Source organism: Manis pentadactyla, chromosome 2 (genome assembly GCF_030020395.1).
Source record: "Manis pentadactyla isolate mManPen7 chromosome 2, mManPen7.hap1, whole genome shotgun sequence".
In the NCBI taxonomy this organism is placed as follows: Eukaryota; Metazoa; Chordata; class Mammalia; order Pholidota; family Manidae; genus Manis; species Manis pentadactyla.
Window position 1 is genome coordinate 87337348 of NC_080020.1, and position 17507 is coordinate 87354854.

At 38.7% G+C, this 17507-nt stretch overlaps 1 protein-coding gene across 5 annotated transcripts in view; it reads right to left on the bottom strand.

The window, feature by feature from the left end:
• Positions 1-17507, bottom strand: part of MCCC2 (methylcrotonyl-CoA carboxylase subunit 2) — a 53889-nt gene that overhangs the window by 14835 nt on the left and 21547 nt on the right. For 3 of the 5 annotated variants that reach the window (XM_036887786.2, XM_057494504.1, XM_036887788.2), the window contains exons 7-10: positions 14593-14706; positions 7173-7237; positions 2706-2805; positions 2498-2593 (exon numbers count right to left, since the gene is read on the bottom strand). In XM_036887786.2, coding sequence (XP_036743681.1) covers positions 2498-2593; positions 2706-2805; positions 7173-7237; positions 14593-14706 — 375 coding nt within the window. The remainder of the gene's footprint in view (positions 1-2497; positions 2594-2705; positions 2806-7172; positions 7238-14592; positions 14707-17507) is intronic. The other 2 variants (XM_057494508.1, XM_057494506.1) reach the window with 1 other exon arrangement.

Sequence of the window (17507 nt, forward strand, 5' to 3'; positions counted from 1 at the left end):
ATCTAGCGCCATTTAGCATGAAACTACCTTCTCTTTGCTTTACAATGGACACCACCCACCACAGAAAATAATTAACTCATCTTCACAAAGACTCAAACTTCAGGAAGCAGACATCTCATATGATACTATTCCTATTTCTTGAAGTGAAAACAGATGCACTGAGAGAGAGATTCAATTCCAGTACCAATGATGAGGAAAACAAGGACCAGAACCATGATTTCCAGTTAACCTTCAAGTGCTGTCCCACAGCTCCCTATACTAACTAGTAAGACATCCACACAGGGCTTATTTGCTATTACAGAAAAATTATAAATTGTCATCACAGTGATGAACATGAATGAGTAAAAGGCCCAGGACACTATTTAAGAAGGCAAGAGTCTATCTTTATAACAAGTTTCCAGGCACAGCAATGGGTGTTTGGGGAACAGTGAGTATTCAGCAGAACAAAAGCATATGTTCTTGGGGAAGTGAAGAGGCAGGAGGACAACCCAAAAATGGGGCAGGAGCCAATCATGGTGGGTCTTCCCTGTTCACTGAGGAACCTGGGCTTCATCCCATAGTCAATGGGAAAACATGATATTTTAAGCTGGGGAGTGACACAGAATTACTTTTAGAAAGATCACCCTGGCAGCACTATGGCAGACAAACCAGACTAGCCTCTCTTGAAGGGTAGTAAGCACTCAGCCTGTCTCAGAACACCCTGGAGGCTTATTTAAGAAGAATAAGCATAATTTTAGCTAAACCCTAGGTCTACTGAACTTGAGTTTGATGGAGAGACCTAGAAATCTGAATTTTAACTATCTCTGCCTGATAATTTGGGGGCACAGTAGAGTTTGCAAGCAATCTCCTAAGCAAGGGAAGACTGGGCCTATACTGAAAAGGAGACTCGTAAAGACACATGTAAGCCAAGACCTGCCACACCAAGTAGGAGCACAGTAAGTCGTTATGGGATGGGTTAAGGAATAAATGGGATAGAAACAGGTGTTAGAGACCAATCGCATGGAGAGAGGTCAACTCCAAAGTACAACGCAGAACCATCTGACATTGCCATTTTTGTGAGTCAAAACTGGACAAATACTGGCAATTCATACAGTTCAATTTAATGAGGAAATCAATAAAAGCTATGCCCTTATCATTTATGTTTTTTCTTTTAAAAAAGTTTATAAAAAAATCTCCATTAAAATGAAGTGGAACCATCATGAAGGTGTGGATCTGCATCTGTTTTGCTCAGTCCTATGCCCTCATGCCTGAAACAATGCCTTCACAGAACAGCTACTCAATAAACACCATTGAATGCATGAGAAAAAGTGGTTATGCATAAGAGGATGAATTCTTAGCCATCTGGAAAACTTGACTATCTGGAACAACTCATTTTTCAAGCACATCAGATGGTAAGAACCATCTTTTTTCTTTGCCTATAGTTAATCAAAAAGGTAAACTAAAATCCTAATCCTAAAACTTATAGTTAACTAAGTCACCTTGCTAAAGTGAAATAACAGTTGAAACTCCATAAAAATCCAGAATTTAAGACCCTGTAACAATTATAGTGTATTACCCAAATAAATAATTGTACATACACATAAGCAGGATATTACATCCATCAATTCATTCAGAAAATATTTACTGAGTGCCTACCATGTCACCAGGTACTGTTATAGTAATTAGGGCATAGCCATGGAAGATGTTTCATGAAGAACTTTTAAATAATGGAGAAATACTTATAATTTAAATGGGAAAAAACAGAATTAAAAATTTTAAATATGTATGTATTTATACACTACCTCAACTACATAAAAATGTATATATACACATTAAGCCAAAACACCAAACTATTAGCTTCTTTCTCTGGATGGTGGAATTATAAGCAACTTGATATTTTTCGGTATTTTCTACATTTTTCACAATTATGTATTTTTATAGTCCAGGGAAAGGTAACAAAATATTAAGCCACAGATTTTTGTATTAAGATAATGTCCTAATATAAAAAGTATTCAGATAGGGATACTGAACAAAATAAAAAACCACATGCTGTATGCAAACACAAGAATTCTCAATCTAGATGGTAGAAGACTATGTCAACAATCTGTAACCACTGAAAAATCTTCAACTGTCATCAAAAGTCTAATGGAAGCATGGAAGAATTCTCTGCTAATGTCATAGTGATCCAAAAGGGTATGTTTTTTCTTTCAACAATTTCCTGATATTTCATCCATTTTCCAAAATAAGAACACTTATTTGAAATGTGAACCACTTATTTGAAAAATGAAATAGTTGAAAACTATGAAGTTGCCCTATATCATCCCTAATGTCTAGTAATTATTAGATTTTCCCTCTTCTCTCTTTTAATAAGGCATCTTTCCCTTATATGTCATTCCTCACTGATATCCACAAGAGTCCCAGGCATGAACATATCTAAACAGACTTCCACTTTGAAAATGGATACACATATAAAGAGATAGACAGCATGGTTTACAGCTCACAATTCCACTTTACATACCTCTCGGATATCAAAGCTCCTCTTAAGGTTAGCACCTACTATTCCATACAATTCATCAGCAGGAAACAAAGGCTCTTCTGAAGGTTCAATGGTAACCTGAAGAAATATGGAGCAATCATATTAACCTGTTTAAAGACATTATTTCAAGACAACATGAACCAAAATGCTTTTCAAGAAAATAAAAGCTATAAGAACATATCCAACTCACATCCAATTTCTTCTGATAATTTAGATTCCTCACAACCTTCCTTGTTAAGTGAAGGGCATGATTATCATCCAAAGCACAGTAGTCACTTACACCAGACTTTCTACAGAGTAAAGCACACGAAAATAATCAGAACCGGGAAAAGGAAAATAATTAAATTTCTTAAACCCCAAACATCTTCCCTCATTTAAGGATGACATCATTTTTACTTCCAAAACACTTGAATAAATGTCATTTCATTTGGTCCTCATAATCTCCCTCGCAAAACAGTGCTACCCTTGTACAAACAGCAAAAACTGAGGTGCAGTACTTTGCCCCAGAACCACCAGTAGCTGCATAAGAGTTCACACCTTCTATTTCTCAATCTTGACCTTCTTCTACTAGACTACAGGGCCCTGCTCATAAAGACTTCTATTTCATGCTCATCCCTTGCACCACAAAGAAGATTGTCTATGTTCCACCACAGATGGCACACTTCAGTGATATAGTCAGTAACACCAAAAAGCATTTGTACCTAACTGAGCCCTTAATGATATGGTCTTCATTTCTGAAAGACAGCCAAGGTCCCTCCTTACAAAGTGACACCCCAAAAGTAAACTGTCATGGATAACACATAGAAAGGCTTGAATATGCTGTCCCTCAGATCAGTGGTAAAAATGGGTATTGATAAAACATAACTGTGATAAGGACCACAGAAGTTCCTGTTCAAACTCAATGTGAATGAAGCATGGGCTTCCTCTGGTTATTAGTTCTAATCCGATTTAGATGGTTAGTTATTTCATATGTCAATACTATGACTCTCTGATAAAGTATTTTTTTAAAAATGTAAAGTCAGGCAAAAAATGTATTTCAAAACAAACAGAATTCTGGCTCATTTTATGAGTTAGAACTAAGCTGCTGCAATCTGAATTTTGATTTGTGTTCTAGGGAGCATGCCAAATTCCTGGGAGACATTTCTTAGAATTGGGCTTGCACAGTGGTTTCATGTCTGGACTGGGTGTCCTATATAAAAGCAGAGACCATATTTACTCCTCATAATTGCCCTCCAATGCTTTGCAAATGGTAGACTCTTCAGTTTTTTTAATGTAATATGACATTTTATAACTAACCATATCTTTTAAATGCTTCATACATAATATCAGGTAAAATTGCTCAGTTCTAGCTACACTGTACTAATTCCGTATGTAAACAGAAGCAGATGGAATTGCTTCCAAATCAGTAAACATTTAAAATCAAATGCTTTCTTTTAAACACTGCCTAGTACTGACAAAAAGAGAAGGAAAAGGAAACCTTTGATGAGACACTCTATCATGTAAGTCTTTGTGTCAAATTAGCTCCTAAGGATGACTCATCAGAGAAGTACAAATATGTATTTACAAAGACAGAAAGAACCCAAAGCAATGTGTGACTAGTAAATTTTATGACACTGTTCCAAAAAAGAAGCCATCACCCCCTATCACTGTGTCATGATTTGAACAGATTATTTATTAGTAATAATGGCCAGCAGTAATAGTGCTTAGTATGCACCAGACACTGTGCTGTGAGGTAGGAACTATTCTTGTCTTCATTTTACACAGGAGGAAATGAGGCTCAGGGAGGTTAAGCAGTTTGTCTAGTCACATAGACATATAGATAGATAATGTGTGGGGCAAACAGAAGATGAATTCCAGAGCCTACATCTCTAACTTGATTAACAGCCCACAGCTTTTATGGGCACCAGATAACTTTTTTAAAACAGTCAAAATTTTTAAAAAGTTTAATGCTCCTCAGATGCCACCTTCATCCCCTTTCCCCAAGTAAGCACCGACAAACAGTGGCAGCCGCTTTGTCCTGTACCCCACTCACCTATTCTACCTGCGCCCCTTTTCTCCCCAGGTTGAAACACCCACTTCACTGTCTCCCTGTAACAGTTAGTAAATGGCCAGTCAAGAGCAACGCTGCAACTCTGCTCATGTGCGGACAATCATGGGTAGAAACTCAAGCGTCCTCTAAGCTCTTCTCTGTTGCCTCAACTCCACTCCCTTAGTCTCACCTCCTCTTGCCTCTAGCTGTAAAAACAGAAGTATCCCAGCATACTTATTTTGTCATTGTTTTTTAGTTCATTCATTTAGTGCTCTTACCTGCCTGATTAAATTATAAATCCTTGCAGGCTGGCACTAGGCCTGACTCTTCAGTATTACTCATAAAACAACACAATCTATCCACAATAAGTACTCCATGAGAAAGGAATGCACAAAAACCTGAGGCAAAGGTGGACCCCTTGAACAACTCTTCAGAAGGCACAGCAGTGTTCTTTGATCGGAAAGTAGAAATGTACCTGTTTTCCTCCTCCCACTACTGTACTGCTCCCGTAGCCACCTGCCTTCCTGGCTTGCACTTTGGCAGAGCAAAAAGAGGCTCACTGCACCCAGGCCACTGAGCTCAAGGATTAGATCAACTTGCCATTTATGTCCGGGTTCTTTAGGGAACAGTCCCAGGCCCTCTTTTTTATCTACACTCCCCTAGAAGTGAGCTCATTTAGTCCTGTGATTTTAAAGTCCAGCTCTGAGCTGTGACTCCCAAGTAAGGAGCTCCAGCACTAATCTGGGCTTCAGGCTCTTAGAGTTCACTGCCTCTTCCACACCTCCACTTAGATGTCTCAAGCATTTCTGTCTCAGCAGGGCCAAAAGGAACGTTTGATCCTACTGCCCTAGGTCCAAATCTGCCCTCCTCCCATCTTCCCAATCTCAGGAAATGAAACCATTTCATGCCATCATCTTTGTCGCCTCACCTTCCTGCAGCCTTACCTGAAATCCACCTACAAGTCCCTCAGGTCCACCTCTAAAGTAGAGCTCAAACCTGCTCACTGCCCCCTACTGGCACTACCACCATAACCATGGAAGACACCAGCACCTCTTACCTATGCCACTGACACACCCACCAACTGGCCCCTCACATGGATTCTTGCCAACTCTCTAAGCATTCTCCATTTAGCACACAGAGATTTTTATTAATTAAATATTTGCTAGTGGATCTCTCCTTAAAACTTGTCAATGTTTTCCTAATGCCCTTTAAAAAAAAAAGAGTCCAAAACCTTTAATGACCAATTAAGATAAACAACAATAATAACAATAATGGCAATTGACATTTATAGGTACTTAAAGCAGGTATTGTTTCAAGCAATTTACATGTATCATCTCATTTAATCCTCACAAAATCCTAGGAGGTAGATGGTCTTCTTATCCAACTCTAACCTAAAATGGTTAGACTGGTGATGTGATGGAACCGACTCACCCGACTCACAAGTGCCAACTTCATGCATCTCTTCCTGATTCTTTGCATGATTCAATGGTGTCCTATTGGTAGCTTGAAATCAGCCATGGTGAGATCATTTATACCACAGAAATTGGCAGATGCCACAAAGCAGGGCTTTCTCCCTCCCCAGAGAACAAGGGTTATGCATTCGCCTGCTATAGAAAGTTTAGCTAAGCTACCCCATAGTATTGCTGCCTCAGCATTTACTTTGTTTGGCTATGCAGCCCGCAGGGACCTTAAACTGACACTAGCCCCACATTCAAATACATGCCCTTGATGGCAGCTGCAGAGTCACAAGCAAATGTAACTCCTGATATGACCTCCCCAACAGATTGACAGTCTCCCCTGCCTCCCAGCACCTGTATGCCTTACGCACCCCTCAGAGAAGACCTTATAGAGCTTACCAAAACCCCGCTCTTTTGGTTTGAATTGACCAATCTGGCCCTAGCCCAGGAAGTTCAAAGCACCACCTCATAAAACCCTAATAAAAACATATGCCCCAAGTTCTGCCTCTCTCTCTCTCTCTCTCTGCCCTTCTGCTTTGGTCCCATTTCACCATTCAAAGCAGGCCATGTACTTTGCCCAGGACCTGTGAGTAATGAACGACTCTATTTTAATTTTTCTTATGTTCTTTTTTTTGAACCTAGCATAGCATTCTGTGCTCCACTTAACAAATGTTACTTAACAAAGTCATAATACCAGCATACTACTGGATTAGATCACCTCTCTATAATGCTCTCCCTGTACTTCTCCTTTGTAGGCCTCATCATATATACATATTTATATAACTTTTTGGAAATTATTTATTGCCCACCTCCCTGATGAGAATGTAAGCTCTCTGAGGTCAAAGGTAACATCTATCCCATTATCTCAAATACCTACAACAATGTCTAGTACATAACAGGTGCTCAATGGATATTAGTTAAATAAATAAGAAATATGGTTAAATAAATAAGAAAGACTGATTTCTCCAGTCTTTCTCGGCTATAATGAAAAAGCTGATGCTCCAACTCTACAGTTCAAAGAACTGAATCCTGCAACAGCACATTGAGAGCCGATAAACTGTGGTTTGATCTGGCAAGTTTAACACTTGCAAAAAAATAACTTAAAACTTCTTTTAAACAAACAAATAAGCAACAATCAATCCCAGAAAAAAAACAACTGCTTTTGTTCCACCTGCAGTGAAGATCAGCACCTCCAAGGTCCTCAGTGGACACCTCTTCTCCAGTTGCTGCTTTAACCTACAATGAGGACAAAAGTCAGTGGGGAGTTCTGCCCCTCAGAGATAAAAAAAAAAAAGGCTTTTCTAATGTGCACATCTTCTAACCTGACTATAGCTCCACTCTGCCTCCCACAGAACTAAAGAACATTTTATTTCCTCATCCCACCCACCTAGCAAACCTGGACAATACTGTCTCCAATCTACAGATAAAAAGTCTGAACCCAGAGTCACTAAGGAACAAGTGATGGAACTTGATTTGGCCACAGGCCTTTCCGGCCTGAAAGCCCACGCTCTCTCCTCTGCTCTGAGCTGCCTCCACAGGCACACATCGTTCTCACTGCCTGGCTCCTGCTCCTGCTCCCTCTCACCCACCTGGTGAACCCCTATTTCCCTCCAAGCCCCACCTGCTCTAGGTAGCTCTCCCTGACCCGCCCAGGCCTTTTTATCACGAATGACTCTCCGTAGTAATAACAGAGCAATGCTTGCTCATCTTCAGCCCAAGAATATTCTACTGAACTCTCTAACATGGCACCTGCCAGACTGTACTTGAGTAATATTCATGTGTCTCTGTCGTCTCATACTGTGAGTTCCTTGCTGGAAGGAACTGTCTTTTATTCATGTTTAAGCACTCAATAAATATACTGAAGTAATGCCTTTGTTTTCTGCCTATGCTGAAAAATGCCAGTGACTATCACAAGCATATTGTTAAAGGTGTAATATCTTTAAGAAGGGGAAAAAAATCTCTAAGATTACCCATATCTAAGATTCAGCAGAATATGACCAAAATGAAAGAAACTGCAAGTAATAAATTAAGAATGACGTAATTATAGCCTGAGAAATTCTAACAGGAAAAAGAAAAAAAAATCACATGGTACTAAATGCCGACCTGATCTCTTAAGAATTGCTTATTGATTCCTACTTCTTTTTGTTGATTTGTTTCTTTTTCTCCAAATAAGAAAATCTTTTGTTAGAATGAGTGCTAAACTAAAATGCAGCATAGAAATGACTTATTATTCACTACATCTAAAGCTCTATTTTAAATAAAATATTATTTCACAAGGACAGGTAATTAAAAATTTCACTTCCAATTACTCCACCCTAAGAACTAAATTCTCAGGTCTCTTTTTCCCAAAAAAATTCAGTACAAAATAGCATTCAGTCCAGACATATAAGAGGTGTCTGGATATTCAAGTTGTAAAAAGAAATAAACAACAAATATGCTATATTTATTTCCAGGGATCTGTTATCAACTGAAAAAATAAGGATTTCTCATCAGTTAATATTTACTGAACACCCACAACATATTTGATGCTGTAATAGGTGCAAAAAATGATAAAGTCAAAGAGAAAATTAAAACAGCTCCTTCTCCTGAATAACAAGTCCAGAAAATAAACAGAAGACAGAAGAACAAAAAGCTCCTTCAAAATTTGTCTCATTACTACCCATTTTTTTCCACCACTTTAAGCTACTGAAAGCTATAGAAACTCAAGCTTACATTATGTGTGAAGCCTACAAAGCCTTTTCTCCATTTTCAGTAAAACAAGCATCAAAATTTAGAATTCTCAAACAGATGGGGCTGCTGCCTCTCATTCTACCCGTAAACTCGGTCTTTGGCTGACTACTGAACGATCTTGAGTTCTGTAATAGAGCCACAGACTTCACTCGCTAAGTTGCTTCTTTCTAAGGTAAAAGTTAAATCTGAGTCTGCTGAATGGAAATTGTAACACTGGCCTTTAGACACATCTCAGAAACAGTTAGCATTCTTCAGTATTATGGGGCTGCCTTTATCCCCCAAAAAGATGTTTTCAAAGTTGAGTCCTATCTTTACACATTCTCTAATGGAACACCAATAAGAACTAGCTGTGAAAGTTTGTTCCCTTTACAAAGGGAGATTTTGCGGACTTTTCCTCTCTTCGCAATGACAGCTATTACATGTAGCTGGGGAAATACAAAACAGTCACGGACACTGCAGGCTTGTGAACAATGCCTGAAGACTCTCATCACGTGTGTAATGGCAGCTCTTCAGGCTTACCTGATCCTCAATAAAAGTTATTAAACAGTAACACAATCATTTGGGAAATATGTTTATTTCATGCCAAAGCATAAGCTCTTTTTAATAGACTCTTTTTAATTAATTTGTGTTAGTATTCCAAAACCAGAGATGATTCTTTGACAGACTTTTGAAGCAACAAACTTGCTTTCTGAGATGTAATTTATATACCATAAAATTCACCATTTAAAAGCACACACAATTCAGTGTTTTTAAATATAGCCACAAGGTTGTATAACCATCACCACCACCTAATTCCAGAACATTTCATCACTCCCAAAAGAAACCCCATCTCATTAGCAGTCACTCCCCCATTTCACCCTCCTTCAGGTCCCTGGCAACCATGAATCTACTTTCAGTCTCTACGAATTTGCCTATTGTAAACATTTCATAGAACTAGAACTATACAATATTTGCCCTTTTGTGTCTGACTTGTTTTCAAGTTTCATCGAGGTGTAGCATGTGTCAGAACCTCATTTCTTGTTATGGCCAGTACTCCCTTACATATATATTACAGTTTTATAATTTCCTTGACATTCTCCTTTTTACCTGTTACTATTCCTAGATTTTACTTATGTAATGGGACATTTTGTTGTAAGGTGGACCTGTGTTTTCACCCACCCTCTCTTTATTGTTTTGAGGTCTAGGATTATGCCATGACATAAGCACAGCAGAGCAGTGACTGCATTACTGAAAATCACTGGAATGGAGCTGACCACAGGAGAGGAGAGGAAGAGTCTAGCATGACATAATCCGGTCCACAGTCCTGCACCACAGGCAGGGGACCAGCAGAGTTCATAGGGTCCCACTCTCAGAAGGACCCTGTGTTTGGAGTTTACGGTCACCCTATTGAAATTCTAACTAATTTTATCTTTGAATTTGCATTCTGTAAGTGAAGTCTCATGGGACAATGAAGCATGTGTGCAGGGGTTTAGAGCTTCCCACCACCTCCCTGGGATGGGTTCTTGGCTCCCTGTTTCCTGCCAACTGGTACCTGGGCTCTGGGCCTTGTCCCACCTTCTCCTCCCCACCCCCACTTAGTGACTCTTGTATCTGCCCTCACTGCAGGCCTGGCATGGCTTAGGGAGGATGAGGGGTCAGGCATGCACCCCACAGTGTCTCAGACTGAAGCACAGCAGCTCCATCACTATCCTGGACTGGCCGGACTGCGGTATGACCACCAGCAGATGGCTCGGTGGAATGCAGAGGTGGCAGCTAAGGGCTAGCCCTCTACGCATCTCCCATCCAGGTACCAAGCACATCCTGCCATGGAGACTGTATGCCCTTAGGGGCCACGTGCCTGCTAGGGATAGGGGCGGTGGGCCCACTGGAAGCAGAGATGCCTGAGAGGGGGAGTAGTCCATGCCTGAGGAGGCATGTCATTAAAGAGCAAGCAAAAACACCATGACAGGTGCATGCTGGACCACAGAAGGAAGAAAAATGTTTTATATTTAAATAACTTGTAACAGTACTTTTTTCTTTCTTTTTGAATATGGGGTCCCATATTTTCATTTTGTACCATAGATTATGGAGCTGGCCATACCAGTGATTCATAAAGGTTGCTAATATTAGAAATTTAGAGCACCTCTCATGGCTATTCTAACTTGTTTTGTTTTGTTTTGCTTTAATTTTTTTTTATTAAGGTATCATTGATATACAATCTTCTGCTCAGGTTTCACATAAGCAACATTGTGGTTACTTTTTTCTCCTATTATCAAGTCCCCACCACATACCCCATTACAGTCACTGTCCATCAGCTTAGTAAGATGCTATAGAGTCACTACTTGTCTTCTCTGTGCTATCCTACCTTTCCCGTGCTTCCCCTACATTATGTGCGCTAATCATAACACCCCTTAATCCCTTCCTCCCTCCCTTCCAACCCCTCCTCCCTAACCCCTTTCCCTTTGGTAACCGCTAGTTCATTCTTGGGTTCTGTGAGTCTGTTACTGTTTTGTTCCTTCAGTTTTTGCTTTGTTGTTATACTCCACAGATGAGTGAAATCATTTGGTACTTGTCTTTCTCTGCCTGGCTTATTTCACTAGGCATAATACCCTCTAGCTCCATCCATGTTGTCGCAAATGGTAGAATTTGTTTTCTTCTTATGGCTGAAAAATATTCCACCATGTATATGTACCACATCTTCTTTATCCATTCATCTACTGATGGACACTTAGGTTGCTTCCATATCTTGGCTAATGTAAATAGTGCTGCAATAAACATAGGGATGCATATGTCTTTTTGAATCTGTGATCCTGTTTTCTTAGGGTAAGTTCCAAGGAGTGGAACTCCTGGGTTAAATGGTATTTCTATTTTTAATTTTTTGAGGAACCTCCATATTGCTTTCCACAATGGTTGAACTAATTTACATTCCCACCAACAGTGTAGGAGGGTTTCCCTTTCTCCACATCCTCGCCAGCATTTGTTGTTGCTTGTCTTTTGGATGTTGGCCATCCTTACTGGTGTGAGGTGATATCTCACTGTGGGTTTAATTTGCATTTCTCTGATAATTAGAGATGTGGAGCATCTTTTCATGTGCCTGTTGGCCATCCATACTTCTTTGGAGAAGTATCCGTTCAGATCCTCTGCCCATTTTTCAATTGGGTTATTTGCTTTTGGGGTGTTGAGGTGTGTGAGCTCTTTATATATTTGGGATGTCAACCCCTTATGGAATATGTCATTTATGAATATATTCTCCCATACTGTAGGATGCCTTTTTTCTGCTGATGGTGTCCTTTGCTGTACAGAAGCTTTTGTTTGATGTAGTCCCACTTGTTCATTTTTGCTTTTGTTTCCCTTGCCCAAGGAGATATGTTCATGAAAAAGCTGCTCATGTTTATATTCAAGAGAGTTTTGCCTATGTTTTTTCCTAAGAGTTTTATGGTTTCATGACTTATATTCAGGTCTTTGATCCATTTCAAATTTACTTTTGTATTTGGAGTTAGTAATCCAGTTTCATTTTCTTACATGTAGCTGTCCAGTTTTGCCAAAACCATTTGTTGAAGAGGCTGTCATTTCTCCATTGTATGTCCAATAGCTCCTTTATCATATATTAATTGACCATATATGCTTGGGTTTATATCTGGGCTCTCTAGTTTGTTTCATTGGTCTATTGTTCTGTTCTTGTGCCAATACCAAATCCTCTTGGTTACTGTGGCTTTGTAGTAGAGCTTGAAGTTGGGGAACATAATACCCCCCCACTTTATTCTTCCTTCTAAGGATTATTTTGGCTATTCAGGGTCTTTTGTGGTTTCATAAGAATTTTAGACTATTTGTTCTAGTTCATTGAAGAATGCTGTTGGTATTTTACTAGGGATAGCACTGAATCTGCAGATTGTTTTAGGCAGGATGGCCATTTTGACAATATTAATTCTTCCTACCCAAAAGCATGGTATATATTTCCATTTATTAGTGTCCTCTTTAATTTCTCTCAGGAGTGTCTTGTAGTTTTCAGGGTATATATAGGTCTGTCACCTCCTTCGTTAGGTTTATTCCTAGGTATTTTATTCATTTTGGTGCAATTGTGAATGGAATTTTTTCCTGGAACTTGACCTTTTTGAGAGGCTCAGAAGGTATGTTTCTCTCCAGCCCTTTTTCATCTCCTCTACATTTTAACAATGTTTACTATACCTTTCTTAGGGTTTCTTTATGCATATACAAGCTTTCAAATATATAACTGCCCCCATTTTATACAAAAGTTAACATACTATGTGTAAGCACCTTGCTGTTCTCACTTTAACAACTTATCAATGTGTTACTGACCTTGAGTCAAACAACAGTACACCTGAGGTAGAATAAAAAAATAAGTAAAAGTTTATTTCTTCAGCCATGACCATTCAATGGGGAATGAACAGTCCTTTTAACAAATGATGCTCAGACAACAGCATACCCCCATACAAAAGATGTTGTACCTTTTGCTTAAAGCATACCCAAAATTACTCAAAATAGATCATTGGCCTAAATATAAGAGATAAAAATTATGATGCTCTTAGAAGAAAACAAAGGACTAAACCTTTGTGACCCTGGAATAGGCAATGCCTTCAAAGATATGACACCCAAAGCACAAGCTGAGAAAAAGTATACATAAATTGGACTTTATCAAAACTAAAAATTTTCATGCTTCAAAGACACAATCAAGAAAATAAAAAGACAACCCACAGTATGTAAGAAAGTATTTGCAAATCATGTATCTGATAAGAGACTTATATCCAGAATATATAAAGAATTCTTACAATTCAATGAAAAGAAAAATAGCCCAATTTAAAAAATGGGTAAAGGATCTGAATAAATATTTCTCTAAAGAAGACATAAAAATAACCATCAAGCACATGAAAGATGCTCAATATCATTAATCATCAAGACAATGCAAATCAAAAACACAAAGAGGTACCACCTCACACCTACTAGGGTGGTTTTAACCCAACAGACACACAATTAACAAGTGTTGGGAAGGATGTGGAGAAATCAAAACCTTTACACACTACTGGCAGGAACATAAAATATGCTCTAGACAGTTTGGCCATTCCTCAAAATGTTAAACTTAGTTACCACATGACCCAGCAGTTACACTCATAGGTATATATCCAATACAAATGAGAACATCTATATAGAAACTTGCACTTGAACGTTCATAGGAGCATTACTCATAATGTCCAAAAACTGGTAACAACACAAATGTCTACCAACAAAGAAATGGATAAACAAAAGGCAGCCTATCCATTCATTCTAATGAAATATTATTCATCTTAATGGAAGATTATTCAGCCATAAAAAGGAATGAAGTGATTCCTCAAAATATTAAACATAGAATTATCACATGATCTAGCAATCCCACTTCTGAGTACAGGCCCAAAAGAAATAAAAGCAGGGACTCAGATATATTTGTATACAGTACTCAGGTTCACAGAGGCACTATTCACAATAGCCCAAAAGTGGAGGAAATCCACTGATGTGTAAATGAATAAATAAAATGTGGCAAGTACAAGCAATGGAATTATTATGCAGCCTTAAAGAGGAAGGAAATTCTGACACATGCTAAAGATGGATGAATCTTGAGGACATTATACTAAGTGAAATATGACAGAAACAAATGGTTGCCAGGTGTGGTGAAGGTGGCAGGCAAGGGGAAAATAGAGAATTAGTGCTTAATAGGTACAGAGTTTCAACTAGCAAAGATGAGAAAGTTCTGGAGATGGATGTTGGTGATGGTTGCACAATAAAGTGAATATATTTAATGCCATGGAACTGTAAATTTTAAATTGGTTAGAATGGTAAGTTTTATACTACATATATTTTACTTCAATCAATCAACAAGACTATGTTCTTACCAAAGGGGGTCCTCCCAAAAAAATGGTCCCCTGCTTGCGAACAATGATGTTTTCATCAGCCATCGCAGGCACATAAGCCCCTCCTGCTGTACAGGAGCCCATCACAACTGCTATCTGCAATCCAAACATACAAGAAAATCATTGGTACAGCTCAAACAGTAAATTACACAGTCTCTGGATCTATACAGTAGTTCCAGAAATGCTGCAATACCAGGGGATATTACTATTTGGTCTGTATTTCATTAAATAATGGAGTCCTCTCAATATTTGGAATAGTTTTCTAACTTACTGTATCAAAGCACTCTGAAGGACTTATGTCACACTTGTATAAAGTTTATAGACAATCTCCCTGTCACAGATAAGACTGGCCAGATATATCAACCATTAGCCCGAGCAACCAATGGAGAGAAGAAACATCTATTAATTAGCAAAACTAATAGGGGGATGACTTCTAAATCGAGTAGTAAGTCATCCAAACAACTGCCACTTACCCCATAGGAAAACTGAAATAGTTCGCCAGATGAGTTTTGTTAATACTTTGTGTTACTCTAAATATGATATAATCCTAAATATAAAACTGTAAGCACTGCAGTTGAAAATCTTGCCCAAAAGAAAGTCAACTTTGTTGAAGCTGGTAATGCACACAAGAAGGTTCACAGTACCATTTTCTCTACTTTTGTGTGTTTGAAATTTTCCATAATAAAAGCTTAAAAAAATATTCTTGCTTAGAAATGAGCATGACACAAATACGGGTTTGGCTGATTATCCTACAATAGGAATAAACAGTTTCACAAAGAAAAATAACAGAAGTATGTAATGGATATTTTCCTAAATCACCATATGAAAGTGTTTTTAATAGTAATTCCAATAGTCCATCAATTTTGCTTACAATTACATAAATAACAGTTAAAAAAAATGCCTCACTAGTATTGATCCAAAAATGAAAGGCAGCGTGAGTTAACATTTTTCCAGCTAAACGGCTGTCACAAAAAGCATATTTCCCTAACTATTCCATGTATGTTATTAAAATTGGCTACATACAATAGCCAAGATATAAAAACACCAGTACCCATCAACAGATGAAGATGTGGTACATATATACAATGGACTATTACTCAGCCATAAAAAAGAAAGAAATCCTGCCATTTGCAACAACATGGATGGACCTAGAGGTATTCTGCTCAGTGAAATAAGTCAGGCACAGAAAGACAAATACTATATGATTTCACCTATTTGTGGAATCTAAAAATAAAACAAAAAAAATGAACAGAACAGCAGTAGATTCATAGACACTGAGAAGTGACTGATGGTTACCATGAGGGAGGGGTTGGGGTGAGTGTGAAGGGAAGGTTAGGGGGATAAAGGGGCACCAATATTCTCAATCACAATATAAATTGGTTACAGGGATGGTAGTACAGCATGGAGAATATAGTCAATGATTCCATAACATCTTCCTATGTTGAGAGATAATAACTACACTAGAGGGGGTGAGGATTTAATATGGGTAACTGTTGAATCACTGTGTTGTATTCTTGAAACCAATATAAGATTGTATATCAATGATACTTCAATATAGTAAATAAGAAAGAAAGCATATGTGCAAAAAAAGTGGCTGCAACAGTCTCTGTCAACATATTAAAGAAATGTTTATCACTTATTGTTTTTGCTTATCAACCACCCAGAAGTCTGTTTTCAAAGTATCAATGGCTGGAAAAACTCTTGCCAATGGAAAAAAGGAAACATTCATCAAAGCAAGTGTTCACAATAGTGAAAATATGCAAACCACCACCATGTCCATCAATACAATATTCTGAGTGGAAAAATGAATTTTGAATTAGTAAATTCTTTAAAATTCTGAGGCAAAAAATAATACAGGAAATGTTAACATTTCATAAACCTGAGTGGAGGGTACGTGAGTGTTCCATTCTATTATTCCCTGTACTTTCTGCATGTTTGAAATATTGTTCTTTAAGGTTCTGTAAGGAGCAAAAGACATGATTTCACCTTATCAGCCTGTTCTCTGACTAGAACAGCAAATTCAGATCAAACTATTTCAGAACCAAAAAACGGCAAGGAAGTAAAGGAGAGTCACAATGATGTAAGAATCTAGAAAGGGACAACTTTCCCAAGTAAGACCTCAAGAACTAAACGGCAAAGTAGGGTCCCATGAAAACAACTAGAAAGCAATAGTAACCATCAGCAAGTATTCAGAGACCAAGGATGGGGGCAGAAGGAACAAAGAGATGAATTATTCTGTCAAAATTCAGTAAGACAAAAATGAGGGAAATGAAACTGAATGCCATCATGCCATCTCAGGGGGAGAAAAGATTTATCAATTTAGTAGAAAAGTCTCACAAGTGAATAGCTGACAAATTATTAGCACATCTACATCAAGGAATTTTCCATATTCCCAAGAGCACTTCAGATGTGTTTTCTCCACAGTATTTCTGGAACCAAGGAAATCAACAATCCACTTCTCTGACACCAGCTAATAACAGCCCCCAGTATTTCCTGACTCTTGGATTCACATCCCTTTGCATGAGTGGTGGATCTGGTGACATGCTTGCAATGAACAGAATTCTGCAAGAGTCACGTCCATGCTCAGGGTACTGTATGGTGTCTTCTATCTTGCTGGAGCCCGCTCTCTCTTGCTGGGCCTCTCTCTTGGCCACTTGCTTGCTTGCTTTGACCTGCTGTAAGATGCTCTATGGAGAGGCCCACGTGGGAAGGAACTGGGGAGGCTTTCAGCCAACAGCTCTGAAGGAACTGAGTGAGGTCTGCAGAGGACCGAACCCTGCCAATGACCATGAGTGCTGGAGCCTCCCTGGATGAGCCTTGGGATGGCTGCAGCCCTGGGAGAGACCCAGAGCAAGAGGATCCAGCTAAGCTGTGCTCAGAGTCCTGGCCCACAGAAA